Below are 21759 nucleotides of genomic sequence, written 5' to 3'. Positions count from 1 at the left end.
CCCAGGGGCTTCCTGGGGCTGCCTGGGCAGGGCTCACGTCTCCAGCCGGCCAGCAGTGCCTGGGTTAACTGAGGGCTGGAGTTTGGAACTCAGCTGGCAGCTCTGGTCCAAGAGGCTGTGTTGGCACTTCAGCCTGACAGCCTTCAGTGCAGAAACTGAATTAAATCAAAGCATAATGAGCCTGATCCAAACTGAAACAAGCTTTTGTGCAGCCTCCCAAACGAGCTGGGAAGTGCCGTTTGGGCTAAGCGGGGCGGTGGACGAGCTGGGGCTGGCGTCGGTGTCTGTGTTCTCCATGAGACCTCTCAGCCAGCTGAGGAGTCTGATCCCACAAAGCCAGGATCGGTGACCCAGCCTCCCGAGCAGGGCTGCGTCCCTCTTCTTCCCTCTTCTGCCAGCTTTCCTCCCCTGCTGCTCCCTCAGACCCAGCTTGCCCCCTGTTTCCTGGGTGCCGTTGCCGTGGGCTCTGTGCAGCGGGGTGCGGGCAGTGCTGGGATTGTTCCAGCCGTTGTAGTGCAAATATCTGGGTGCAGTGACAGTGGGTAGGGGAACATTGCTGCTGAAGGCCAGAGTGCTCTGGGCTTGCAGAAGACGGAGAGGAGACAAGCTGGGGTTCCCGAGGGCCTCCCCTCGGCCGGGCTCCTTCCCCGTTAGCTCCCCGTGGCCCCCTCTCATGCCTGTCCCCCCCTTGCAGCTGGACGTTGTTATCGCAGACCTGGATGGTGGGACAGTGAACGTCCCCGAGTGCGTGCACATCTCCCTGCTCCCCGAGCCGCTGCTCCAGCAGACCCGGGAAGCCCTCTCCATGGTAAGTGCCGCGGCGTCTCCGCACCTCCAGGCCTGGGGGAGCGCGGGGGCAGCGGGCAGAGCGGAGCTGAGGGCAGGGCTCCTGCCTCGGGGCGCCCCTGGCCACGCCGCACGGGACCTCTCCTGCTCCCGATGGCCTCTGCTGCGTGGCAGGGCTGCAGGGGGCTCCTCTGCCAAAGGTTTCTGGGAATCAGGTGGCTGGCTCCCAGCCCTGGGGCAGGAAGCAGCTGCAGCCCTGAAGCTGCTTTTCTGGCTGCTAGCGCGTTCCCAGAGCCTGCCGGCCGTGCGAGTGCGTGCCCAGGACAGCGCAGGCAAACAAAGGCTGGGAGCCTTGGCCTGGGGCCGGGGGGAGAGGGGCCGAGCTCTGCTACATGCGTGAGCCCCCCCCGTGGCACGCGTTTCCCTGGCTGTGACAAGGACGTGGGGCTGGAGAGGCAGCCGCCGAGCTGTCCCTGGGCTGCTGCATCCATCCAGCCACGGGGAGCCCGTGGCACAGCGGGGGGGGGGTCTGATGGCTGGTGGCTGCAGGTTTCGAGCCCCTCACACCTCGTCCGTGGGTCCTGCCGGGCTCCTGGGGAGCGCTGCTGCTCCGTGCCCGGCTGGGAGGACGGATCCGATCCCCGCGGTCTCGAGCATGCTTTGTGCCCTGTCTCTGCAGGTCTTGGACCCGGAGCTGGAGGTGGCAGATCTCGCCTTCCCCCCTTCCACTGTGTCTGCCTCTTCTCTCAAAATGCAGGTGAGTGCAGTGGCAAGAGGGGAGGTGCAGGAGCAGAGAGCCCCTGCGGGCACCGCGCTGTGCGGGCACAGAGCAGGCTGGCACAGAGCAGGCTGGCACAGAGCAGGCTGCCCCACGCTCAGCACCACTGCCTCTGTGGGTGGGGGCTCAGCACGCTGCCCCCAGCCCCAGGACGTGCTCTGACCTGGAGCCAGCAGCACTGCCAGAGGGGGCTCAGCACTTGCTGTGCAGCACTGCCCTGCTGGGAGCAGCGCCTGGGGGCTGCGAGCTCCTTCCTCCGTGTGCGGTGTCAGGGACACTGTGAAGGGCAGAGCACGGGGGATCCGTCTGCCTCTCCCTTTTCCCTTGAACCTTTGGGTTTCCTGCCCCGCTCAGCAGAGGCCGAGCCTGACACGTGGCTCGGATCTTGGGTGGAAACTTCTGCCCCGCTTGCTGGCTGCTCCTCGCCCCTCTGACCGCGCTGCGTCCCTGTTCGCAGGACAAGGAGATCCGGGCCGTCTTCCTTCGCTTGTTTGCACAGCTGCTGCAGGGCTATCGCTGGTGCCTGCACATCATCCGCATCCATCCCGAGCCCGTCATCCGCTTCCACAAGGTACGGCTGGGGCAGGAGCACGCGGGGTGGTGGGAGGGCAGGAAACCTGGGGGCTCAGCCAGCAGGGGTGGGCAGGGGATGGGCAGGGGACGGGCAGGGGACGTGGTGCTGCAGGCACTCTGCTCCTCCTGCCCCAGTGCCTTGTGCCCGCACCGCAGTTATTTTTTCAGGCTGCGTTGTAGGTCTGTGGATAAACTCCTCACCAAATGGGTTGAATTAAGGCTGGGGAGTGAATCTGTGGGAAGGTTTGCACAAATGCAGCTGCATCTAGCAATAAAGAGCTGCGTTGCCAGCAGGTGCCTGCCCTGCACCCGTGCCAGCTCCACCTGCATCCCGTGTTTGTCCTTGGGAGTCCCGAGGTCCCACAGGTCTGATACCATTTCCCTGTTGGTGCCCACACGATGTCAGGTGCACCACAGCTGACGTTCCTGTGCCTGGTGTCGTGCAGAGGCTTACAGAGGGCATCCCTCATGTCAGACTGGAGCTGTGGGTTTTCTGAAACCCAGGAAGTTCAGGGAAAATCTTAAAGTCTGGGCAAAGGAAGCAGAGCCTGGGGAGAGGAGGCAGGCAGGGCCAGCCTGTCCGGGTGCCTTGGGGCTGTTGGCAAATGCAGGGCAGGGAGAAAAGGAAAATATTCAAGGTGTTTGGGGGTCCGTGGGGAGACCAAGCAGAGGAGAAGACAACAGACAGAGAGCAGAGGGACTCGGGTGCTGCAGCTCAGCGTGGCCAGCGTGTTCTTACAGGTTTTGAATGATTTTTTTAATGCTCAGTAAACGTTTATTGCTGACAAAGATTCATGTGTTCCATAAAACTATAAGCACGCCGTAAAACCAAGAAAAACTTTACTTTTTACCTTTACCTTGGTAAAACAGCCATAGGGCTTAGGAAGCATAATGAACATTCACTTCATAAAACCATCGCGTGCAGCAGCTGCGTGCGGTACAAAATAGCCTGAACCCTGCTCACTTGGCTGCTTTGGCCACAGCAGCATCTCAGAAACATCCCATTCTTGCCCAAATAGCCATGCTGACTGCTTGTAGCACCCTGCAGCCCTGCTCCCAGCAGCTCACCGGGTGGGTGAGGGTGCTGGGGGAGCAGGGAGCCCCACGTGCTGCTGACGGCTCCACATTTCCCTGTTGCAGGCAGCCTTCCTGGGGCAGCGGGGGCTGACGGAGGACGACTTCCTCACCAAGGTGCTGGAGGGCATGGCATTCGCGGGCTTTGTGACCGAGAGGGGTGCTCCGTACCGTGCCATCGACCTGTTTGATGAGGTGAGCAGCTCCCCGGGTCCCTGCCGGCACCCTGCACCGTGCCACCCGCGCTGGGAACGGGTGGGAACGGGGGGGACGTGCTCCATCCCACGGCACGGGCTGGGGATCTGCCTCGACGCTTGGCTGCGGTGCTGAGCCCGGCCTGGCAGCTTCTGGGGACGGAGCTGGGGCACGGGGAGGGCGGTGGGATCCTGCCCAGCGGGCTGCTGCTCCTCTCACCCACCTCTCCTCCTTCCAGCTCGTTGCTTATGAAGTGAAGCGCATGCGTGCAGAAGAGGGGAACAAGCAGAAGATCCTGCGGCACATCAAGGAGCTGGCAGAGAAACTTTACAAAAATGTGAGTCCTGAGCACTGGAGGGGAACTGATGGGAACCTGGGTCATAGCCCCGGTCATCCTGTCCCCCCTCCACGTGTGTTACTGTGAGCTGGTGCTGGCGGTGCTGTTCCATCCTGCCCTGCACTGTTAGGTGTGGCAGGACACCCGAAGGTGTCTGTCCTGGGAGCAGGAGCCCTTTTTTTGCGGTGGCCTGGCCATCAGGCACTTCCTTTGCTCTGGAGCAGCTGGCCAGCTGATGCAGGTGTTGTATGGCGCAGGACAGACCTGCTGAGGTCTTCCGAGAGCAGAGCAGTGCCCTGAGAGCCCCTTGGGCGTTTCAGCCCTCCTGAATGGCTTTCTGCTCGCTGCTGAGTTCAGGGCCAGAGTGCTGTCCTTGCAGCTCCTGAGAGCAGAGCACGATGGCACTGTAACTAAGGACTCAGGACTGCAGGTCCGGGGGGCTGTACAGCACCTTCTGGGAGAGGAGGAGAGGAGCAGGGGTTGCAGAAATGCCTTTCTGAGCCTCCTGCTCTGGGAAGGGACACGACTTCCCCATGCCTGAAAAGAACCTGCCTTTGCTGTGCCAGGAGAACCCGTACCCCGCAGTGACCATGCACAAGGTGCAGAAGCCCACGGAGGGCTGCCACCTGCGCCTCCACCAGAAGCCTTTTCCCCGCCTGGATGAGGGCACGGTGCAGTGGATCATCGACCAGGCCACGGCCAAGCTGCAGACAGCCCCTCCTGCTGTGAAGGCGGAGAAGAAGTGCATGGTGCCGTCGGGCCCCCCCATCGGTAGGTGTGCGCACAGCTCCTGTCCCTGCAGTGAGCAGCCCTGCTCGGGAGGAGCTCCCCGTGGCAGTGCCACTCTCGGGGTGCTGCCTCAATTCTGCACTGCGACGTGTCTGAGGGTCCCGTGCGAGCAAAATGTGGGCAGTTCTGCCTCCTGGCTGAGCGGCTGTGCTGTCCCCGTTAGCTGACCCCAGCTTGGAGGTCCCTGGGCTGGAGCCAGCATGAGGGAGCAGCTGCAGACCCTGCAGGATTCCTCCAGCAGAGCCTTGGGGACACCCCTCGCCCCCCACCCTGGGGTGATGGCCCTGCCCTGCCCTGCCCGAGCTGACAGCGCGCTCTCTCCCCAGCTGCCATCCTGGAGCGAAACGGCAACGCCCTGGCCAACAGTGCCCGGCGCCTGGAGGTGGTCAGGAACTGCATCTCCTACGTCTTCGAGAACAAGATGTTAGAAGCCAAAAAGGTGAGGGGGGCTCGCCAGGAGCTGCTGGTTGAGGGGAGGGCACTGAGGTGGCTGCCTCTCCCCCACGATGGGCTGGGGAGGCCGCTCCGTGCCTCTCTCCAGAGCTCTGCCAGGCAGCTCAGTTGCCCTGTGGGCACTTGTTCTCGCAGCCCTGTTCCTCCCTGCTCTGTCCCTGGGCCGTTGGCTGATCCCTCCAACGCACCAGGGTCTCCCAGTGCCCCTCAGGGTCTGTCCCACGGAGGTGGCCGGGCTGGGGTCCTACCCCCAGCCTTGCTGAGCAGGGAGCCCCCCCGAGCTGTGCTCCCGCTGGGGATGTTCTGCTTTGCACCCACGTTGGATCAGCTGCATGCAGACAACGTGGTGTCAGCCCGCACAGCCAGAACCTGAAGCCCCTCCTGCACCTCTCCTCGGGGGCTGCCCTTGATCTCACCGTCCCCCAGAGCTCAGCCGGGCCCCATCTTCCTGCTCTCCTCCCGCAGCTCTTCCCTGCCGTGCTGCGAGCCATGAAGGGCCGAGCAGCCCGGCACTGCCTGACCCAGGAGCTGAACCTGCACGTGCAGCAGAACCGGGCCGTGCTGGACCACCAGCAGTTCGACTTCGTAGTCCGCATGATGAACTGCTGCCTGCAGGTAGGAGAGGGGCTGGGGGAGCACAGCCCTCAGGAAGGAGAGCGTGTCCTGCTGGGGGAGGCAGCCTTGTGCGGGGCTGGGGGTACCTCGGGGTGTCTGAATCCTCCCCTGAGCTCTGTTCCCTTCCCCAGGACTGCACGGCCATGGACGAGCACGGGATTGCAGCTGCTCTCTTGCCGCTGGTCACTGCTTTCTGCCGAGTGAGTACCCGCAGTGCCCTGATGCCTGCTGTAGTCAGGCTGGGCTGAGGTCACGGAACCATCTAGGCTGGAAAAAACCTTCAGGATCATCGAGTCCAACCATCGATGTGGCACACTGAGTGCCATTGCTATACCATGTCCCTTAGTGCCACGTCCACAAATCTCTTAAATACCTCTGGGGTTGGAGACCACCACTTCCCTGGGCAGCCTGTCCCAACACCTGATCGATTCTGCCTTCCAAAACCCATCTCTGTTGGGCCCTGGGTCAGTGCTGAGCAAATCTGAGAAGAGTTTGCAAGGAATGCTTGGAGGAGCTCTGATCCAAGCGGCCCTCCTGCCTGCCCAAGGGCACAGGCGAGAGAAGGGGTTAGCTGGGGAGGAGAGGCTGGCACGAAGGCCGTGTCTGCATGCAGCTTCTGTCTTCTGCTTCCTCAGAAACTGGGCCCGGGCATCACGCAGTTTGCCTACAGCTGTGTGCAGGAGCACGTGGTGTGGACCAACATCCAGTTCTGGGAGGCGATGTTCTACTGCGATGTGCAGAACCACATCCGAGCCCTGTACCTGGACAGCAACGAGGAGAACCACACGGAGGAGGTGAGGTGGTGGTGTCGGGCTTCCCGCAGAGCAGCTGCACGGAAGCAGCCCCCCTAGGTCCACAGGCTGATAGGGATGGACGAGGGACTGCAGCCTGCTGCTGGAGGCTGCTCTGGGGGCAGCGTGGTGAAGGCTGGCAGGTCTCCTGTCCATGCAGACCTCTGACACGTCCTTCTCCTCCTTCAGGAGAGCACGGAGGAGCCGCAGGAAGCCAAGTCTGCCCTCGAGATAGCGTCAGAGCAGCTGAGGCTCTGGCCCACCATGAGCCGAGAGAAACAGCAGGAGCTGATCCAGAAGGAGGAGAGCACCGTGTTCAGCCAGGCCATCCACTACGCCAACCGCATGAGCTACCTGCTGCTGCCTCTTGACACCAGCAAGAACCGCCTGCTGCGCAGCTCCGGGCTGGGGGACGTGGAGAGTGTCAGCAACAGCCTGGTCACCAACAGGTACACGGGGCACGGTGCCAAGAGCACACCTTGGCACCATACCTGGGCTGCGAGGCAGGATTGGTGCAGGTTGCACTGCCCAGGGCTGTTTCATGTCAAGGGTGGAACCCCTGGGTTCATATGAAGAGGGATGAAGACTCCTTAGGACTCTGCCTGGCGTGGGCAGGGGCCTCCTGCTGTGGTTGTGGCAGTGGGGAGACGTGCTCCAAGCTAAATCTTCTCTGCTTCTGTATGGCAGCATCGCTGGCAGCGTGGCTGAGAGCTATGACACAGAGAGTGGCTTCGAGGACGCCGAGAGCTCCGATGTGGCCAACTACGTGGTGCGATTCATCAACCGCTTCGTGGACAAAGTCTGCACGGAGAGCGGCGTCACCAACGAGCACCTCAAGGGGCTGCACGTCATGATCCCTGGTAATGAGCTCTGCCGGGGGGCGGGCGGCCGCGTGATCCCACTGCAGGACCCTTCCTGAGCAGCTGGGATCTGCTCACCAGGGGATTCTGAAAGAAGCAGCAAGAAGGGCGAAAGAGGAGCACTCAGTGCTAGGGGCAGGTCGCCTGGGGAGTGTGTGAGCTAACGAGTTGCTCGTGGTCCCTAACTTCGTGCTTGTCCGCAGATATTGTGCAGATGCACATCGAGACGCTGGATGCCGTGCACAGGGAGAGCAAGAGGCTTCCTCCCATCCAGAAGGTATCGGCCTGGCCCGCTGCAGGGTGTGGGGAAGGTTCTGGTGCTGCGCGGGGCTATCGAGTCCCCTTCCACGTCCGCGTGGCCCTAAACCTCCTCTTTTACACCCCCGTAGCCAAAGCTGCTGCGCCCCAACCTGCTGGTGGGCGAGGAGTGCGTGATGGAGGGCTTCCGCGTCTGCCTCATGCCCGACGAGCGGGAAGAGGCCGCGGGGGGCAGCGTCGGTGGCCCACCCCTGCTGCCTGCCGAGGGAGCCATCTTCCTCACCACCTACCGCATCATCTTCAAAGGCACCCCCACGGACCCGCTGGGTAAGGCTGCCCGTGCGCCCCGTCCCCCGGCTGGGGGTGTTGGTGCTGGGGGCAGGCGGCCAGGGGCGATCCCAAGCAGGGGCTGCAGCGGTTCGGTGGGTGCTCCCAGAGCACAGGAGGATGCCTGCTCTTGCTGTGCGCCCTCTGGAGAGGTTACACCGCTCGTGCCCACCTCCAAAGCCCCGTGGCCCTGCTGTAGCACCTCTGCCCTGTTGCTGGCCTCCTGATGCTGTGGGCCTGGTGGGAGCTGGCCGGGCGGTGGCTGACGCGTTCCCTGTTGTGCCCAGTGGGGGAGCAGGTGGTGATCCGTTCCTTCCCCATCGCCTCGCTGACCAAAGAGAAGAAGATCAACATCCACAGCCAGCAGGATCAGTTCCTCACGGAGGGCCTGCAGCTACGCTCCTGCACATTCCAGGTGAGGCCGCGGGGGGCTGCTCCTTGGAGCTGCATCAGCACAGCTGAGGGGAGCCTTGGTGGGGGGACCCAGCAGGGACCTGGCCGGCGCTGGCTTCACCCCCTGGGATGAGGCACTCGCTGCCTGTGCTCACCTGGTTTTTGTTAGTTTTGCCTGCAGGGGCCAAAGACGGCCTCTGAAGGGGGTGAGTGCACCTGGGGACAGAGCCTGAGGGCCCCTTGCAGAGGAGGGACGGGGCTGTGGTCCCGATGCGGGGCTGGTCGCTGTTTGTAGCTGGAGGCTCCTCTCCAACTGCTTCAGTAGCTGCTGGAGCCCTGGGAAGGCACGTGCCGTGCTCATGCCCTCAGAGGTGATCCTGCAAACCTTGTAGTGGGTCCTAGAAGAGGAGAAATCCAGCAGGAAGAGATGTTAGGAGAGGAGTCACCTCTGAGCATTGTGTGTCTCCGAGAGACTCGTGGAGGCAGAGCAGCTCGGGGAGGAGAGCACCACGCAGAGCGCTGCCTGCCCCTTGCTGCCTGTCCCTGCGCTCTGGGGACATCCCAGGGACAGTGCTCATGTGCAGAGCAGCCCCAAAAGGGCCGTGTATGGCACCAAATAACTGGCACAGGGGGCAGACGGGGAGCCTCCTGCCTGGCCTGTGCCCATGGTGGTCACTGCTGAGCAGGACCTGGGCTGGGGGAAGGGCTGGAGGAGCTCTGCTGCTCTCCCTCGCCCCACGGTGCCAGGCACACGGTGACCCCCCTGAGCCTGCCTTCTGCTTGTCCTCGCAGTTGCTGAAGATTGCCTTCGATGATGAGGTGGCTTTGGAGAGTGCCGAGGTCTTCAGGAAGCACCTGCACAAACTGCGCTACCCCCAGCACGTCCACGGCACCTTCGCCTTCACCGTGGGCCAGTCGCCCAAGCAAGCCATGCAGCCCAAGGCCAAGGAGAAGAACCCCTCCCTCAGGTACCTGCAGCGTCCCCGGAGCAGGGGGAGCGGTCGTGGGATGCTCCTGGCCCTCGCAGGCGGTGCTGGGGCTCTTCTCTCCCTCCTCCAGCCCATCAGCAGAGATGCCAGGCAGGGGAAAAGCAGGCACAGGGTCCAGAGCTGGATCTCAGGGTCCCTGGGCATGCCTTGCTCAGACCTCCCTGGCACAGGATCCCTGCTCCCTTTGGGTTTTTGCAAGGAGGGGAACGGTCCCTTTTTTTTGGGGTCCTTTTCCAAGCAGAGGACCAGCCAAGCCTGGGAAGCGCGCTGACGGCTTCAGTGCTGTTCCCTGCACGGCCGCCCAGGCTGAAGCAGCACAAATCCCGAGGAAGCATCTCGTGGGAGAAGCTCCACTGGGCACGAGAGCGTGGTCTCTGCCTTCCCGGGGGACGGGCAGCGCTGCGGGGCAGTGGAAGAGCTCTGTGCTTGGTGCTGGCCCGAGGCCAGACCCTGCTCCTGCGCTCGGTGGCCGCTGTAGCTGTGGGTCTGGTTGCTGCTGGTCGTGCTTGGTGTGCCCTGGAGTCTAAGCTGCTCTCCCGTGTTTGTGACTCAGCTCCCAGCAGGTGACCGGTATGTTCCAGGGCCTGACAGTGGGGGTCATGTCCCTCGGGCACCTTGGCCATTCAACCACGTAAGATGCCTTCACCCTGTGCGGGAGCTTGCGAGGTGGCCTCGGCTCAGGCTGCAGCCTTCACTGCTCCCAGGGCTTCTTCTCACCTCCTCTGCATGCTGCCTGGGCTGGGGGCTTGGCACTTCGGGGACGCCCTTTTCCAGGCTGAAGGTTTGGGGTGCGCTCCTACCGCAGCCTCAGTTCGCGGGCGGCCGTCCTAGTGCTCCATGGCACTGGGGGATCCCCAGGACGTGCTGAGGGAGCTCTGCATCTTCCTACTAACCTCTGGGGACCACCAGAGCTGCTGGGCACAGCTCTGCTGGGCACGGTCCCAGATCTTGCGAGGTCTGCTTCATCACCACCCCACGTCTGCTGCCGGCTGTGCCCCACACTGCCTGCAGTGTTCCTTTGGTTAGGAAGCACTCCTGCTTCTAGCCTCTGTACCTGACCACTGGTTCCCAGTGCTGTTGCCCAGTCCTGAGGCTTTTCTTCTAATAACTGTAGGGAGCAGTTAGATTCCCTCTTGGTCTGCTTTGCAAAGCAAAACGAGCCCCCTGCTCTCACTTGGGCCCCAGTCCTGACCCGGTGAATTACCAGAGATCCGTGCGCCAGCTTGGCTGTTCTGGGCTGGACGTGGCCGATCCCTGCCTGATTCCTGCAGCTTCCTTACTTGATCCTCTTTGAGCCCGTGGGCTCCCTGAGATGATGATGATGATGATGATGATGATGATGATGATGATGTGTGAGGTCCTGCACACATGCAGACCATTCGTGCCTTCAAGCATAGGCTTGCTGGAGCTGTGTCCTAAGGAGCCTGCTGTGACCACGCAGCCTAACCACCTGCAGGTTCTTGAAGATTTCCCTCCTGCGCCTTCCCATTCCGCCCTGGGCAGGCAGAGAAGTCCCCCCACGGGCGGGTGTGGGGCTGAGCCCAGCTGCTGTCCCTGTCCCTTACACAGCGCTGGGCTCGCCTTCAGCAGCTCCCCTCTGCCCCGTGGCTGGGCTGGGCTGGGCTGGCAGCGTCCCCACGCAGCCTCCAGCAGCCATCACCTTGCCCTGGGGGTCAGAAGGAGCCCACCTTGGAGGAATGAGGATTTTTTCATGGTGGGGGCAGTGGGCACGGGCTGCCCCGAGGAGCTGGGGGTGCCCATCCCTGGCAGTGCTGGATGGGGCTGGGGGCAGCCGGGGCTGGGGCAGGGCTTGGAACGAGATGGGCTCTGGGGTCCCTTCCAACCCAAACCATTCTGGGATCCACGATCGTCTAGGGACACGACAGATCAACGGGTTTGAGGGCTCAGATGTGGAGGTGGTGGCTTCAGAGCCTGGGACATGTCTGTCTCCATGCTCGTGGTGCTCCCGGGAGGATGGGGCGCTGGGGGCTGCTCAGCCTGGCTGCCCCCAGCCTCTGCAGCCTGGGCTCGGGGCTCGGTGCCGAGCGCTCGCCCCGTGCTGGGCACTGCAGGTGGCATCCATCCTCTGGTGGCCGTGACTGCGACCGTGCCTGTCGGTGGTGGTTGGGGTGATCGGGGTGTGCCAGTGGTCGGGGTGCTCTGGTGGTTGGGGTGGTCGAGGTGCTCTGGTGTTCAGGGTGCTCTGGTGTTCAGGGTGCTCCATCTCTGCTTCGCTCTGGGGGTGATGTGGGTGCTGCTCCAGCCTGCCCTGGTGGCTGTGCTCGTGCTGGAGCGGGTGTCAGCTGGCCCCGGCCTCTTCTCTTGTTCCAGGACGCTCTCCAAAAACCTGGTGAAAAACGCCAAGAAAACAATCGGCCGCCAGTACGTGACACGGAAGAAATACACACCGCCCGCCTGGGAGCAGCGGAGCAGCCAGCACTTCGCAGAGGACAACGAGGACGAGATCTCAGGTTGGGGGCACCCTGCGCGGGGAGGGAGGTGGTGGGAGCAGGGGGAGGCTGCAGCAGGAGCCCCTCGGGTCAGCTCTCGGCTGAGGGAGCAGGCACAGGAGCTTCCCTGCGCACAGCCCTGGTCACCTCTGGCTGTCCCCAGCAGCCTGCCAGCTCTCATCCCCTTGTAGGGGGCAGCAAGCTGAGATATTGCTGTGTTAGGAACTGAAAACACCCAGTGAGCCATGTGGGGTTGTGGCCTCAACCTGTCAGGAGAAAATTTGCAGCCTTGAGCTGCAGCAAGAAAGCTTGGATTAGACGTGGGACAAACTCGTTTGGGCTGAGGAGCAAAGGACCAGGAGGAGTTCTCAGTACTGAGGATCCCAGCCTTCCCCGGGGAGGGCTGTTGGAGGAGGCATGGCTGTGGGATCTGGGGGGGAGCAGTATCCACAGGGAGCCTGCTGCGTGTGGGGCTGGCCTCTGACTGTAGATGGCTGGTTGCAGAGCTTCCCTTCTGTTCACGAGGATGCTTTGAATTCTGTTAACCTAACGAGCAAAGGCTCTTGCTTCAGAGCCCTTGGGAAGGGTCAGAGCTCTTCCATTGCAGGGGAGGGCAGTGGGGTGCAGCTCCCGTCCCGTCCTGTCTCTGCCAGGCTGGACGATGCCCCCAGCTGCAGGCTGAGCCGGGTCCCTCTTTGTCTCCGCAGTGTCCGAGGAGATGGACAGAAGCACTTTGACCCCCACCACCACCATCAAACCTTCGGAGAAGACCATCAACCACCTGGTGGAGCGAGCCTGCTGCCGCGACTACCAGCGGCTGGGGTTGGGCACGCTCAGCAGCAGCCTCACGCGCTCCAAGAACGAGCCCTTCCGCATCTCCACGGTGAACCGCATGTACGCCATTTGTCGGAGGTGAGCCCGAGCAGCACGGGGACAGCCCCTGGGGAGAGGCCGTGGGGGCGCAGCGAGGGTCTCCGGTCACCCGTGGGAGCTGCGGGTGGGCTGGTGCTGCCCCTCGCCGCGCCCTGCAGAGCCTCCGCTCTCCCCCGCAGCTACCCCGGGCTGCTCATCGTGCCGCAGAGCATCCAGGACAACACGATCCAGCGCATCTCCCGCTGCTACCGCCAGAACCGCTTCCCCGTGGTGTGCTGGCGCAACTCCCGCACCAAGGCCGTGCTGCTGCGCTCGGGAGGGCTGCACGGCAAGGGCGTCGTGGGCCTCTTCAAGTCCCAAAACGCCCCCACCACAGGTGCCTGTCCCCCTCACCCCTGGGCACTGCCGTGCTGGGGCAGGCTGTGGCCCCTTCCTGTGCCCGGGGCAGTGCTGATGCTCTTGGCTTTCTCCCAGGCCCCTCGCAGACAGACTCCACCAGTTTGGAGCAGGAAAAGTATCTGCAGGCCGTGATCAACTCCATGCCTCACTATGCTGACGCCAGTGGGCGCAACACGCTCAGTGGCTTCACCTCGGCACACATGAGCAGCGCAGGTGAGAGCAGCTGGGTCGTGGCGCTGCGCAGGGCGCAGGGGAGGCAGGAGGCTCGCACCTTACCTGGTGCACGGGGCCCTGCTCGTGGGTCCTGCTGCGTGTCCCAGAGCCTGGACAGCCAGGTGAGCAGCTCTCCCTGGTCTGCCACGTCCACGAAGGCAGCAGAGCCTTCCCGGCGCACTTCCCAGAGCTCCCAGTTCCCACCGGGTCTCCAGGACTGGTGGTGGTGGGGACGGGTTTGGGCAAGGCAGTGCCCCCGCACCTGCAAGCACTGGGAGCTCCCGACTGGGTCCAGGAGCTTGCTGAGAGCCAGGGGTGGGTGGGAGGGGACGGACCCCATCAGCTGAGACCTCGGCACCAAGCGCAGCGGGGGCAGCGCGGGGTCTGTCACGGGACGCTGCGGTAAGTCTGCCTCGTGCTGCCCGAGCAGAGCTCTCCATTGCTGCCATTCCATTGCCATTCATCGTCTGTCCCTGCCATCCCACCCCGTCATTGCTGCGGAGGTGACCGGGGGCCAAAGGGGTGTAGGAGAGCCCAGCTCCCCCGGGGCTCGTTCCCTGGTGCGGGACCTGCCCGAAGCTGCTGCAGGAGCAGCACGGCCAGAGGGGCTGGGGGGCGGCGAGGGAGCGGGCACGGTGCTGGGGGATGCCCCCAGTGCAAAACACCCAGAGCAGGGCTGGGGCAGGGCGGTGGCACTCGCTGGTGCTGTGGGGTGCAGCCCCTGCTCACGCTGCTGCCGCAGGTGCCAGGCTGCAGCTGGAAGGTGTCTCCTGCATGCTGGCCCCTGGTCCCGGCCCCGGGCTCTCCTGCTTGCCGCTGGTTCCTTCTCGGGCCCCTTCCCTCCCTCTGGAGCAGCCGTGGGGAGGCAGGGCGGGAGGGCCCTGCGGGAGCAGCGCAGCGAGGCTCAGAGCTGACGTTTTGTTGGTGCTACAGATTTCTCCGACAAGAGGCAGCCTAAGCTGGGATCGCTCATGAAGCAGGTGATGGGAGGGAAGGACGATGGGCCCGGTACTATTAGCCGTGGAGGTGAGGACGTGCGAGTGAACGCTGCCTCGTGGGGGCCTCGCGAAGGCCCCCGGGCCGGGGCAGCTGGGGTAGAGTAGCTGCTTCCCTCTTGCTTCCCCAGAGCTCTGGCATGGGGCAGCCGCAGGGAGGGGAGGGAGGGACCGGCCGCAGGACCCGGAGGCAGCTCCGCGCCATCTCCATCCCATGCGTGGCTCCAGTCGCTCCATCCCGGCCCCCGTCCCTTCCATCCATGTCCGCCCAGCGAGAGCGTTGGTCCAGCTCTTCCCGGCGCCTTCGCTGAGGTTGCTTTCGTCCTGTGCTCTCAGGGCTCGGTCACAGAGCCAGGGTCATCACCCTCTCCACCCCCAAGTGCGCGTCGGCGAAGGGCCGCGAGGCGCCGCGAGGTACGGTACCGCCGTGCGCATAACCACCACCCGGGTGCTAACCTGACGACTGACCCCACACCCACAGCCCACACACCCCACGCCCCCCTCACACGACTAATGCCCCAGTAACACCACCGCCCGCCCGCTCACGCCTGCGCTCAGCTGAGCACGGCCCCGGTGCAGCCCGGCCGCGGTGCCTGCGGTAAGTACTGGGCCTGCCCGCGCCCACCCCGCGCCCTCCCCCAGGTTTGCTTTAGGCTCCTCGCACTTCTGCTGGTGCTCGCTGGTGGCGGCGGAGGAGAGGGTCTGGCTTGCAGGGAAGGGGGCACGGGGGCAGCCCGCCTTGCTCGGGGCTGGGGCTGTTCCCAGCACACGGCGGGCAGGAGGCCCTACAGCACCCAGCGAGGAGACGGAGCAAAAGCAAACCTGGTGCCCAGCACCTTCCCAGCATGTGCTCCGAGGGCTCTGCCCTGCAGCTCAGCTCCCACGGAGAGCTGCTCGCCCTGCGCCAGCCCCTCGGGGTCGGGGTGAGCGCAGCGGCCGTCCCGGCCTCGGGGCCCCTTGGTGACTGCATCTGTCTTGCAGGCAAGTGGGGCAGCATCCGCGCCAGCGGGCGCATGAGCAGCTACGCCCTGAACGTGGAGATCGGGTCGCGCCTGGCGGGGAAGGACCTGCTGAGCGCCCAGCACAACGGCAGCCCCGCCGAGGCCAGCTTCCTGCGGCAGCACCGCGCCTCGCTCTACATCATCGGGGACAAGTCGCAGCTGAAGGTGGCCGAAGGGGACGCGGTGGCGGCGGGGCTGGGCGGCGGGTCGCACGGTGCTGACGCTCTCCTCCCGCAGGGGGTGAAGCCGGACCCGCTGCAGCACTGGGAGGTGGTGCCCATCGAAGTGTTCGACGTGCGGCAGGTGAAGGCCAGCTTCAAGAAGCTGATGAAGGCCTGCGTGCCCGGCTGCCCCGCCGGCGACCCGCCCGTCACCTACCTGCGGTCCCTGGAGGAGTCCGAGTGGCTCTCCCAGGTCAGTGGTGCCCCGGAGGCTGCAGGGCCCCCAATCTGTCCCCATGGCCGGAGTCTTCGCTGTTGGCTTGTGTCAGGGATGTGTTTGTCCCTCCTGGTGAAGCAGAGGCTGAGGGGGCGGTCTGGGGGCTCTGTCCCGAGTGCCACTGGGCACAGAGTGGGGACACCAAGTGAACACCAAGCTGGGCTGGGAGGAACAAGGCTGAAAGAGCCCAGACAACGTGCTGCTTGGTGGCTCTGGATATGAGCGCTGCAAGCATCTGGGGCAGCTGCTGGCTGGAGGAGCAGGGCAGGGACCCAGGAGCCGGGGGGACCCAGGTTCTGCTTCTCTGCAGGACGGGGTTTGTCTGCAGGGCTGCCCTGGGCACAGACCCGGGGTGCACTGGAGTTGTGTCCTGGCCCTGCAGAGCCCTTGTGCTCTGCTCCATTTGAAGAGTGCTCCAGAAGAAGGGCTTGCTTTGCCCCACAGCAGCAAATGAGCTTCCTGCTCCCTATTAAGTGTCAATCCTTGCCTTGGCAGATCCACAAGATCCTGCAGATCTCAGTGCTGGTGGTGGAGCTGCTGGACACGGGCTCCTCTGTGCTGGTCAGCCTGGAGGACGGCTGGGACATCACCACGCAGGTAGGAGCCCTCAGCTGCCCGGCGCGACGGCTGCCACCGAGCATCCCCAGGAGCATCTCGAGCCCCCCCTGTCCCTGCAGGTGGTCTCCTTGGTGCAGCTACTCTCGGACCCCTACTACCGGACGATGGAGGGCTTCCGCCTGCTGGTGGAGAAGGAGTGGCTGTCCTTTGGGCACCGCTTCAGCCACCGCGGGGCACAGACCCTGGCCAGCCAGAGCAGCGGCTTTGCGCCCATCTTCCTGCAGTTCCTGGACTGCGTGCATCAGGTGAGGGCCCCGTGAGGCCAGGGCTGCCCAAGCACTGGTGCCAGCCCATGATTTGGGCAGCAACTGCCAGCGTGGGTGTGTGCTGGGAGCCTTCACCATGCTCCTCCTCGCAGATCCACCTGCAGTTCCCCATGGAGTTTGAGTTCAGCCAGTACTACCTGAAGTTCCTCAGCTACCACTACATTTCCAACCGCTTCCGGACGTTCCTGCTGGACTCGGACTACGAGCGCATCGAGCTGGGTGAGGGCAGCGTGCGGGGTGTGCAGGGGAGGGGCAGCTCAGTGCCTGGCCCCAAATAACGCCCTCCTGCCCTCCTCTCCGCAGGCCTCATTTATGAGGAGAAGGGCGAGCGGAAAAGCCAGCAGGTCTACAAGTCCATTTGGGATTACATCGACCGGCTGAACAAGAAAGCTCCCGTCTTCTTCAACTACATGTATGCCCCCGAGGATGGGGAGGTGAGAGCTCTGCCGCTGCTCTGGATCCACCTGCTCCAGCCCCCCAGGTCCCCGCACTCTGCAGGGGCTCAGGGATTTCTGGGGGTGCTGCAGGGACCCTCGAGCACAGGAGAGATCCTGAGCTGGTGCTGTCAGGGCTCCTTATGGGCTCGTCACCACCACGAGCTGGATGGCGAGCCCAGTCTGGGGCTGGGCAGCTCAGAGCCTGCATTTGGGCTGGGTCCTGTCCTGGCAGCAGCTCTGGTGTCTCCGGGCCAGCATTGCCCTCTGCTGACCAGCCTGCAGCCTCTTGGTACCAGCCAGAAAGCATCACCATGGGGAAAGCTCTTTGTGAAGGGACTGGTTTCCAGTCCAGACAGAGAAAACCAGTACAACACAGGCTCATCTGCGACCCTGCCGCAGGGCCAGGTCTGCCTGGATGCCGCCCGCTGTTCTCAGCATAACCCTGGCTCTTCCCTAGGTGCTAAGGCCGTACAGCAACATTTCCAACCTGAAGGTGTGGGACTACTACACGGAGGAGACGCTGTCCGAGGGCCCCTCCTACGACTGGGAGCTGGTGCAGGGGCAGCCGGAGCACGTGGAGGAGGCAGACCGGCAGGACACCAGTGCCCCGCAGACAAAGCGCAAAATCATCTGGCCCTGCTACGACAACCGCAGCCGCGTGGAGCCCGACGCCATCTCCAAGCTGCTGGAGGTGAGTTTGGGCTCGGACGGTGCCCCAGAGGTGGTGCAGTGCCCCGTGCACGGCGCTCTGCAGCCCCCCCCGGGACACAGACAGCTCGGGCTGATGCCTGAGTCCTCCCTGCAGGAGCTGCACAACCTGGAGATGGAGCTGGGGCAGGTCCCGGAGCGCTGGAAGGACACGTGGGACAAGATCAAAGCTTCCCAGCGCACCGAGGCCCGGCAGGAGGGCAGCCGGGTAGGGCTGCGACAGGGCTGAAGGGAGGACTCGGTTCTGCCGAGGGTGCCCAGCGAGGCTGCTGTCGGCTCCTGCAGCCCGGGGCTGGTGCTTGGCGTGCCCGGGGAGCCGTCCCCCCTCACACGGTGCCCTCTGCCCCCCGCAGACCCCCAGCTCCCTGCTGATGTCCTCCGGCCTCTCCCACCACCGCCGCTCGCTGGGCGTGTACCTGCAGGAGAGCGGCGTGGGCTCCACGCTCAACCTCAGCCTGGACAGCGACACCAGCAGCACCTCCACCCCGTCCAGCGGGAAGCAGGGCGGCCGGAAGAGCACCAGCACGCTCTACAGCCAGTTCCAGATGTCAGAGAGCGAGAACAGGCAGGCAGGGGGGGACAGGGGCGGGGGACAGGGGTGGGGGGCCCTTCCCAGAGAGCTGGCACCTGGGTTCTGCAGCACAGGGACCTCGGTGGTCCCTGTTGGTGTCCGGCTGCCACCAGCTGACCCACACGCGGGCCCCTCTCTGCTTTTGCCCACGGGGTGCAATGGGGCACTGACGCACTGCCTGCCCCCCGCAGGTCCTATGAGGGGACCCTGTACAAGAAAGGAGCCTTCATGAAACCCTGGAAGCCTCGCTGGTTTGTGCTGGATAAAACCAAGCATCAGGTACTCAGGGGCTGGGCAGGGCGAGGGACGTGTCCGGGGTCCCCTCCTCCCTCCCCGCGTGCTGAGCTGTGTGCGGGACCTCTCCCCCCAGCTGCGGTACTACGACAGCCGGATGGACACGGAGTGCAAAGGCGTCATTGACCTGGCCGACGTGGAGTCCATCACGCCTGGCACCCCCACCATGGGGGCCCCCAAGACGGTGGACGAGAAAGCTTTCTTCGATGTGAGTGGGGCACTGAGCCCCTGCTGCAGGGAGGGGAGCTGGGCAGCCCACGGCCCCTGCCCCTCGCTGGGCTCCTGGGGGCCGTGGTGTCACTGTCTTGCCCGGAGCAGCCGCCCGGCCCCGCTCACCTTCTCTCTCCTCCCCTGCAGCTGAAGACGACGAAACGAGTTTACAATTTCTGCGCCCAGGACGTGCAGCTAGCCCAGCAGTGGATCGACCGCATCCAGAGCTGCTTGTCGGACGCGTGAGCCTGGCTCAGAGGAGCCTCTATTCCAGGCACAGAGTCTCCCGCGCCCCAGCACGTGGAGCAGAGGCAGTGCCCAGGCTCGGCGCTGAGCCGGGGCTGTGACTGACTGGCGAGGAGCTGGACCCTTCCCGTCGGCCGCGGGTGTGCTGCACCGGAGTGCCCGCAGCCGCCCGTGCTCCCGCAGGTGGTGGTGGGGGCAGGATCAGCGTGTTACACTATGGTAGGACTGCGTAGTGGAGGAATTCGTCGCATTGAAGCAGGCTGGGGTGCGGGCGGGAGCCTGTCCTGCTCTGCTCCCCCGTCCTGTCTGAGCCCTGTAATTACCCTGTGTCCGCTCTGCACCTCCGGGCCAGGCGGCCTCGCTCCAGCTCTGCTGCAGCAGGGATGGTGCCGGCTGGCTGGAGAGGGTGCCCCCCGCCACTGCCCCGTGCTGCTAGAGAAAGCAGGAGCTGCCTGGCTTCCTCGTCCTCCCCGCGGCTTGCATGTCTGCCCGAGCACCCACGGGGCAGGGCCTGCTCCCTCCTCACCCAGTGCCGCTGCCCCCGGTGCAGTCGCTGGCCCGAGCGTGGCCCAGGCTTAGCCCCTGCCCTGCTGGAGCCGGGGATCTGCAGCTCAGGGTGCCCGTGGGTGCAGAGGGCGCTCGCCTGAGCTCTGGGACCATCCTGCCCTGGCCCTCGGGCAGCGCTCCCCAGCCCTTGAGCTCTCACAGACTTGCACAGGAACAAACGAGCACAGCTGCTGCCTGCCCAGGCTGCTCGCGGTGTTGTAGCTGTAGGCGCCAGGCACATGTACGGGGGAGGGCATGGACGTGGCTGGTGCCTGCTCAGGCTGTGACCAGCGGGCTCCCTGCCCTGGCAGGCTGCAGCCTCTACCTCCTTGCTCAGGCTTGCTGGTGGGGGTGCGTTCCCCACGGGAGGTGCCAAATGCTGCAGCCTCGGGGCCCTGGCCCAGGCTGGGGGGTGCCCCTCTGTCCCTGCAGGTCCCTTCCCAGGTGGGGACCACCCAGCCCCAGGGGCAAGGGGTCCTGCTCGGCTGCAGCCCAGGGTGCCCACGGGCTGTGAAGCCAGGTGATGACGCCAGGGCCAGGATGTGATGGGCACTGTCGGGTGCCACACAGCCTCTGCTCTGGTCTCCGCTCTGGCCACCCCGTGCGTCCTGCGGCAGGGAGCGAGCAGCACCTCGGCGGGCACCGTGCCGGGCACTGCGCTGTGCTGCCCGCTTCTCCCCACCTCCGGGGCTCGTCCCCTCCCCAAGCCCCCCTGCTTGTGCTCAGGCTGGGCCCCTGCCAGCGCTGCCAGGCCGAGCCCACCCGTGGAGGGGTCCCGGCCCCGCAGGAGGGCAGGTTTGGCCCCACAGCGCTGCTGGGGGCTGCGCGTCCCCCCCGCTGCCGCCTCCCTGCTTCTTGCTGTCACAGTGTCAGTGCAAAGGGGGAATCTCGGTACAGAATCAGAGCCTGCAGCACCTCATCCCCTGCACTGGTGTTACTGCGGGGGGGTTTGGCCCCGCTCACCCCGAGGTCGCTTCCTGGGCAGGTGGAGGTCGCTCAGGGCTGTCCGTCCGTCCGCAGGATGGGACCCGGCCCCCGCAGCCCTCCCAGCTCCGCGAAGCGACCGTGACCAGGGCCCGACCCTCCACGCCTCTCCTGCAAGCTCAGCCAGCTCTCCTACCTGTCTTGTTTTTAAAGGAGTTCCTTGTTTTATTTCAGTGCAGAGGTCTTTGTACAGTCTTAATCCCCAGGTTCCCCTCTTTGTTTTATTGTACAATAATGGCTGTGGCAGGTAGCTGGTGTAACATGGAGGTTTTGTAACTTACCTGAGCAGTTGTAGATTATTGAAGTTTCTGTACATTGTGTCAAACATACAGAGTCCTTGTATTGTATTGTGCCTAGAGGAAAAAGGTTATTATATAAAAGAGAAGACTAACTGAATTTAATAAAAAAATTAATATGACACGTGCCCCTTGTGCCTCACTGCACCAACAGCGGGTGCCCCGTGGCCCCCCAGCATCACAGGAGCTGCAGGATGGGGGCTGCCACCTGTGGCCGGGGCCAGGGCCCATAGGAGAGCAGCCAGCACAGCGAGGAGGAGGAGGGCAGGAGCCCCGCCAGGACTGTGCTGAGCAGGGTTCAGTGGTGCCCATCGCGGTGCCCACAGAGTGTGGTTCATCAGGTGTTTGCTGCCTGGGGCATTAAAGCTCTGCTCTGCTGTGAGGCCATCTCTGCTGGTCCCTGCTACATCGTGGTGGGGACATCCGGAGCAGCTACTTTTAAGACTAAAAGCTAATGAACAAAACCAGCAGCCCCTGTACAGCTGTGTAAGTCTCCAGCAGCTCAGATTTTATGCTTGGTTTTCTCTCAGTTTCCAATCCTCCCCCCTGTCCCCTACACAACTTGCAGCTGTGACTTTCAATTTGTTAAACGACTTTTTTTTTTTTTTTCTTTTTTTCCCCATTTGCCGTCCATATGAAAGGGTTTTGTTTGTTTCTGTCTTCCTTCTTCACCTTGCAGGAACACAACCCCATTTTTCTCAGGCTGTGCACACAGCTGGTTCAGGCCCTGTCCCCATCCTACTGACCGCCCCTGGGGTCCCCTCCAGCCCCAGGAGCGCGTTTCGAGGTTGAACCAGTTCCCATTTTTCATGTGGCGATGCAAGGAGCTGTCTCCAAGCAGCTCACACTGTGCATGGATGAATCACAGCACTGCTGAGGCACACTGAAAACTGCCTTAAATCTACAGCAGCTGATGGAAACCAGTGAAGCTGAAGCAAAAAGAAACCTAGACCTAATGATGCCAGTTTGCAACCTCACTATCATGCCTTGGTGGTG

The 21759-nt window shown here is 63.8% G+C and overlaps 1 protein-coding gene across 7 annotated transcripts in view; it reads left to right on the top strand.

Moving 5' to 3' along the window:
* The window catches only part of SBF1 (SET binding factor 1), a 62240-nt gene extending 41355 nt beyond the window's left edge, over positions 1-20885 (top strand). Inside the window, exons 9-43 of one of the 7 annotated variants that reach the window (XM_084520542.1) lie at positions 695-808; positions 1466-1543; positions 2022-2135; positions 3278-3406; positions 3645-3743; positions 4310-4514; positions 4859-4971; positions 5451-5600; positions 5732-5800; positions 6236-6394; positions 6581-6840; positions 7079-7251; positions 7455-7528; positions 7641-7836; positions 8124-8251; positions 9022-9197; positions 9772-9849; positions 11550-11689; positions 12376-12580; positions 12721-12917; positions 13016-13153; positions 14087-14179; positions 14485-14562; positions 15130-15314; positions 15387-15563; positions 16083-16184; positions 16265-16450; positions 16564-16690; positions 16775-16905; positions 17366-17599; positions 17714-17824; positions 17970-18181; positions 18379-18466; positions 18558-18689; positions 18839-20885. In XM_084520542.1, the coding sequence (XP_084376668.1) occupies positions 695-808; positions 1466-1543; positions 2022-2135; positions 3278-3406; positions 3645-3743; positions 4310-4514; positions 4859-4971; positions 5451-5600; positions 5732-5800; positions 6236-6394; positions 6581-6840; positions 7079-7251; positions 7455-7528; positions 7641-7836; positions 8124-8251; positions 9022-9197; positions 9772-9849; positions 11550-11689; positions 12376-12580; positions 12721-12917; positions 13016-13153; positions 14087-14179; positions 14485-14562; positions 15130-15314; positions 15387-15563; positions 16083-16184; positions 16265-16450; positions 16564-16690; positions 16775-16905; positions 17366-17599; positions 17714-17824; positions 17970-18181; positions 18379-18466; positions 18558-18689; positions 18839-18937 (4950 nt within the window). In that variant the 3' untranslated portion in view covers positions 18938-20885. The remainder of the gene's footprint in view (positions 1-694; positions 809-1465; positions 1544-2021; positions 2136-3277; positions 3407-3644; positions 3744-4309; positions 4515-4858; positions 4972-5450; positions 5601-5731; positions 5801-6235; positions 6395-6580; positions 6841-7078; positions 7252-7454; positions 7529-7640; positions 7837-8123; positions 8252-9021; positions 9198-9771; positions 9850-11549; positions 11690-12375; positions 12581-12720; positions 12918-13015; positions 13154-14086; positions 14180-14484; positions 14563-15129; positions 15315-15386; positions 15564-16082; positions 16185-16264; positions 16451-16563; positions 16691-16774; positions 16906-17365; positions 17600-17713; positions 17825-17969; positions 18182-18378; positions 18467-18557; positions 18690-18838) is intronic. The other 6 variants (XM_084520543.1, XM_084520545.1, XM_084520544.1 and 3 more) reach the window with 6 other exon arrangements.
* The last annotated feature ends 874 nt before the right edge of the window (positions 20886-21759 follow it).

The sequence above is a fragment of the Aythya ferina genome, assembly GCF_964211825.1.
Source record: "Aythya ferina genome assembly, chromosome: 1".
NCBI lineage: Eukaryota > Metazoa > Chordata > Aves > Anseriformes > Anatidae > Aythya > Aythya ferina.
The sequence above is the reverse complement of the archived record's forward strand: the minus strand, read 5'-3'. Positions and strand labels throughout refer to the sequence as shown.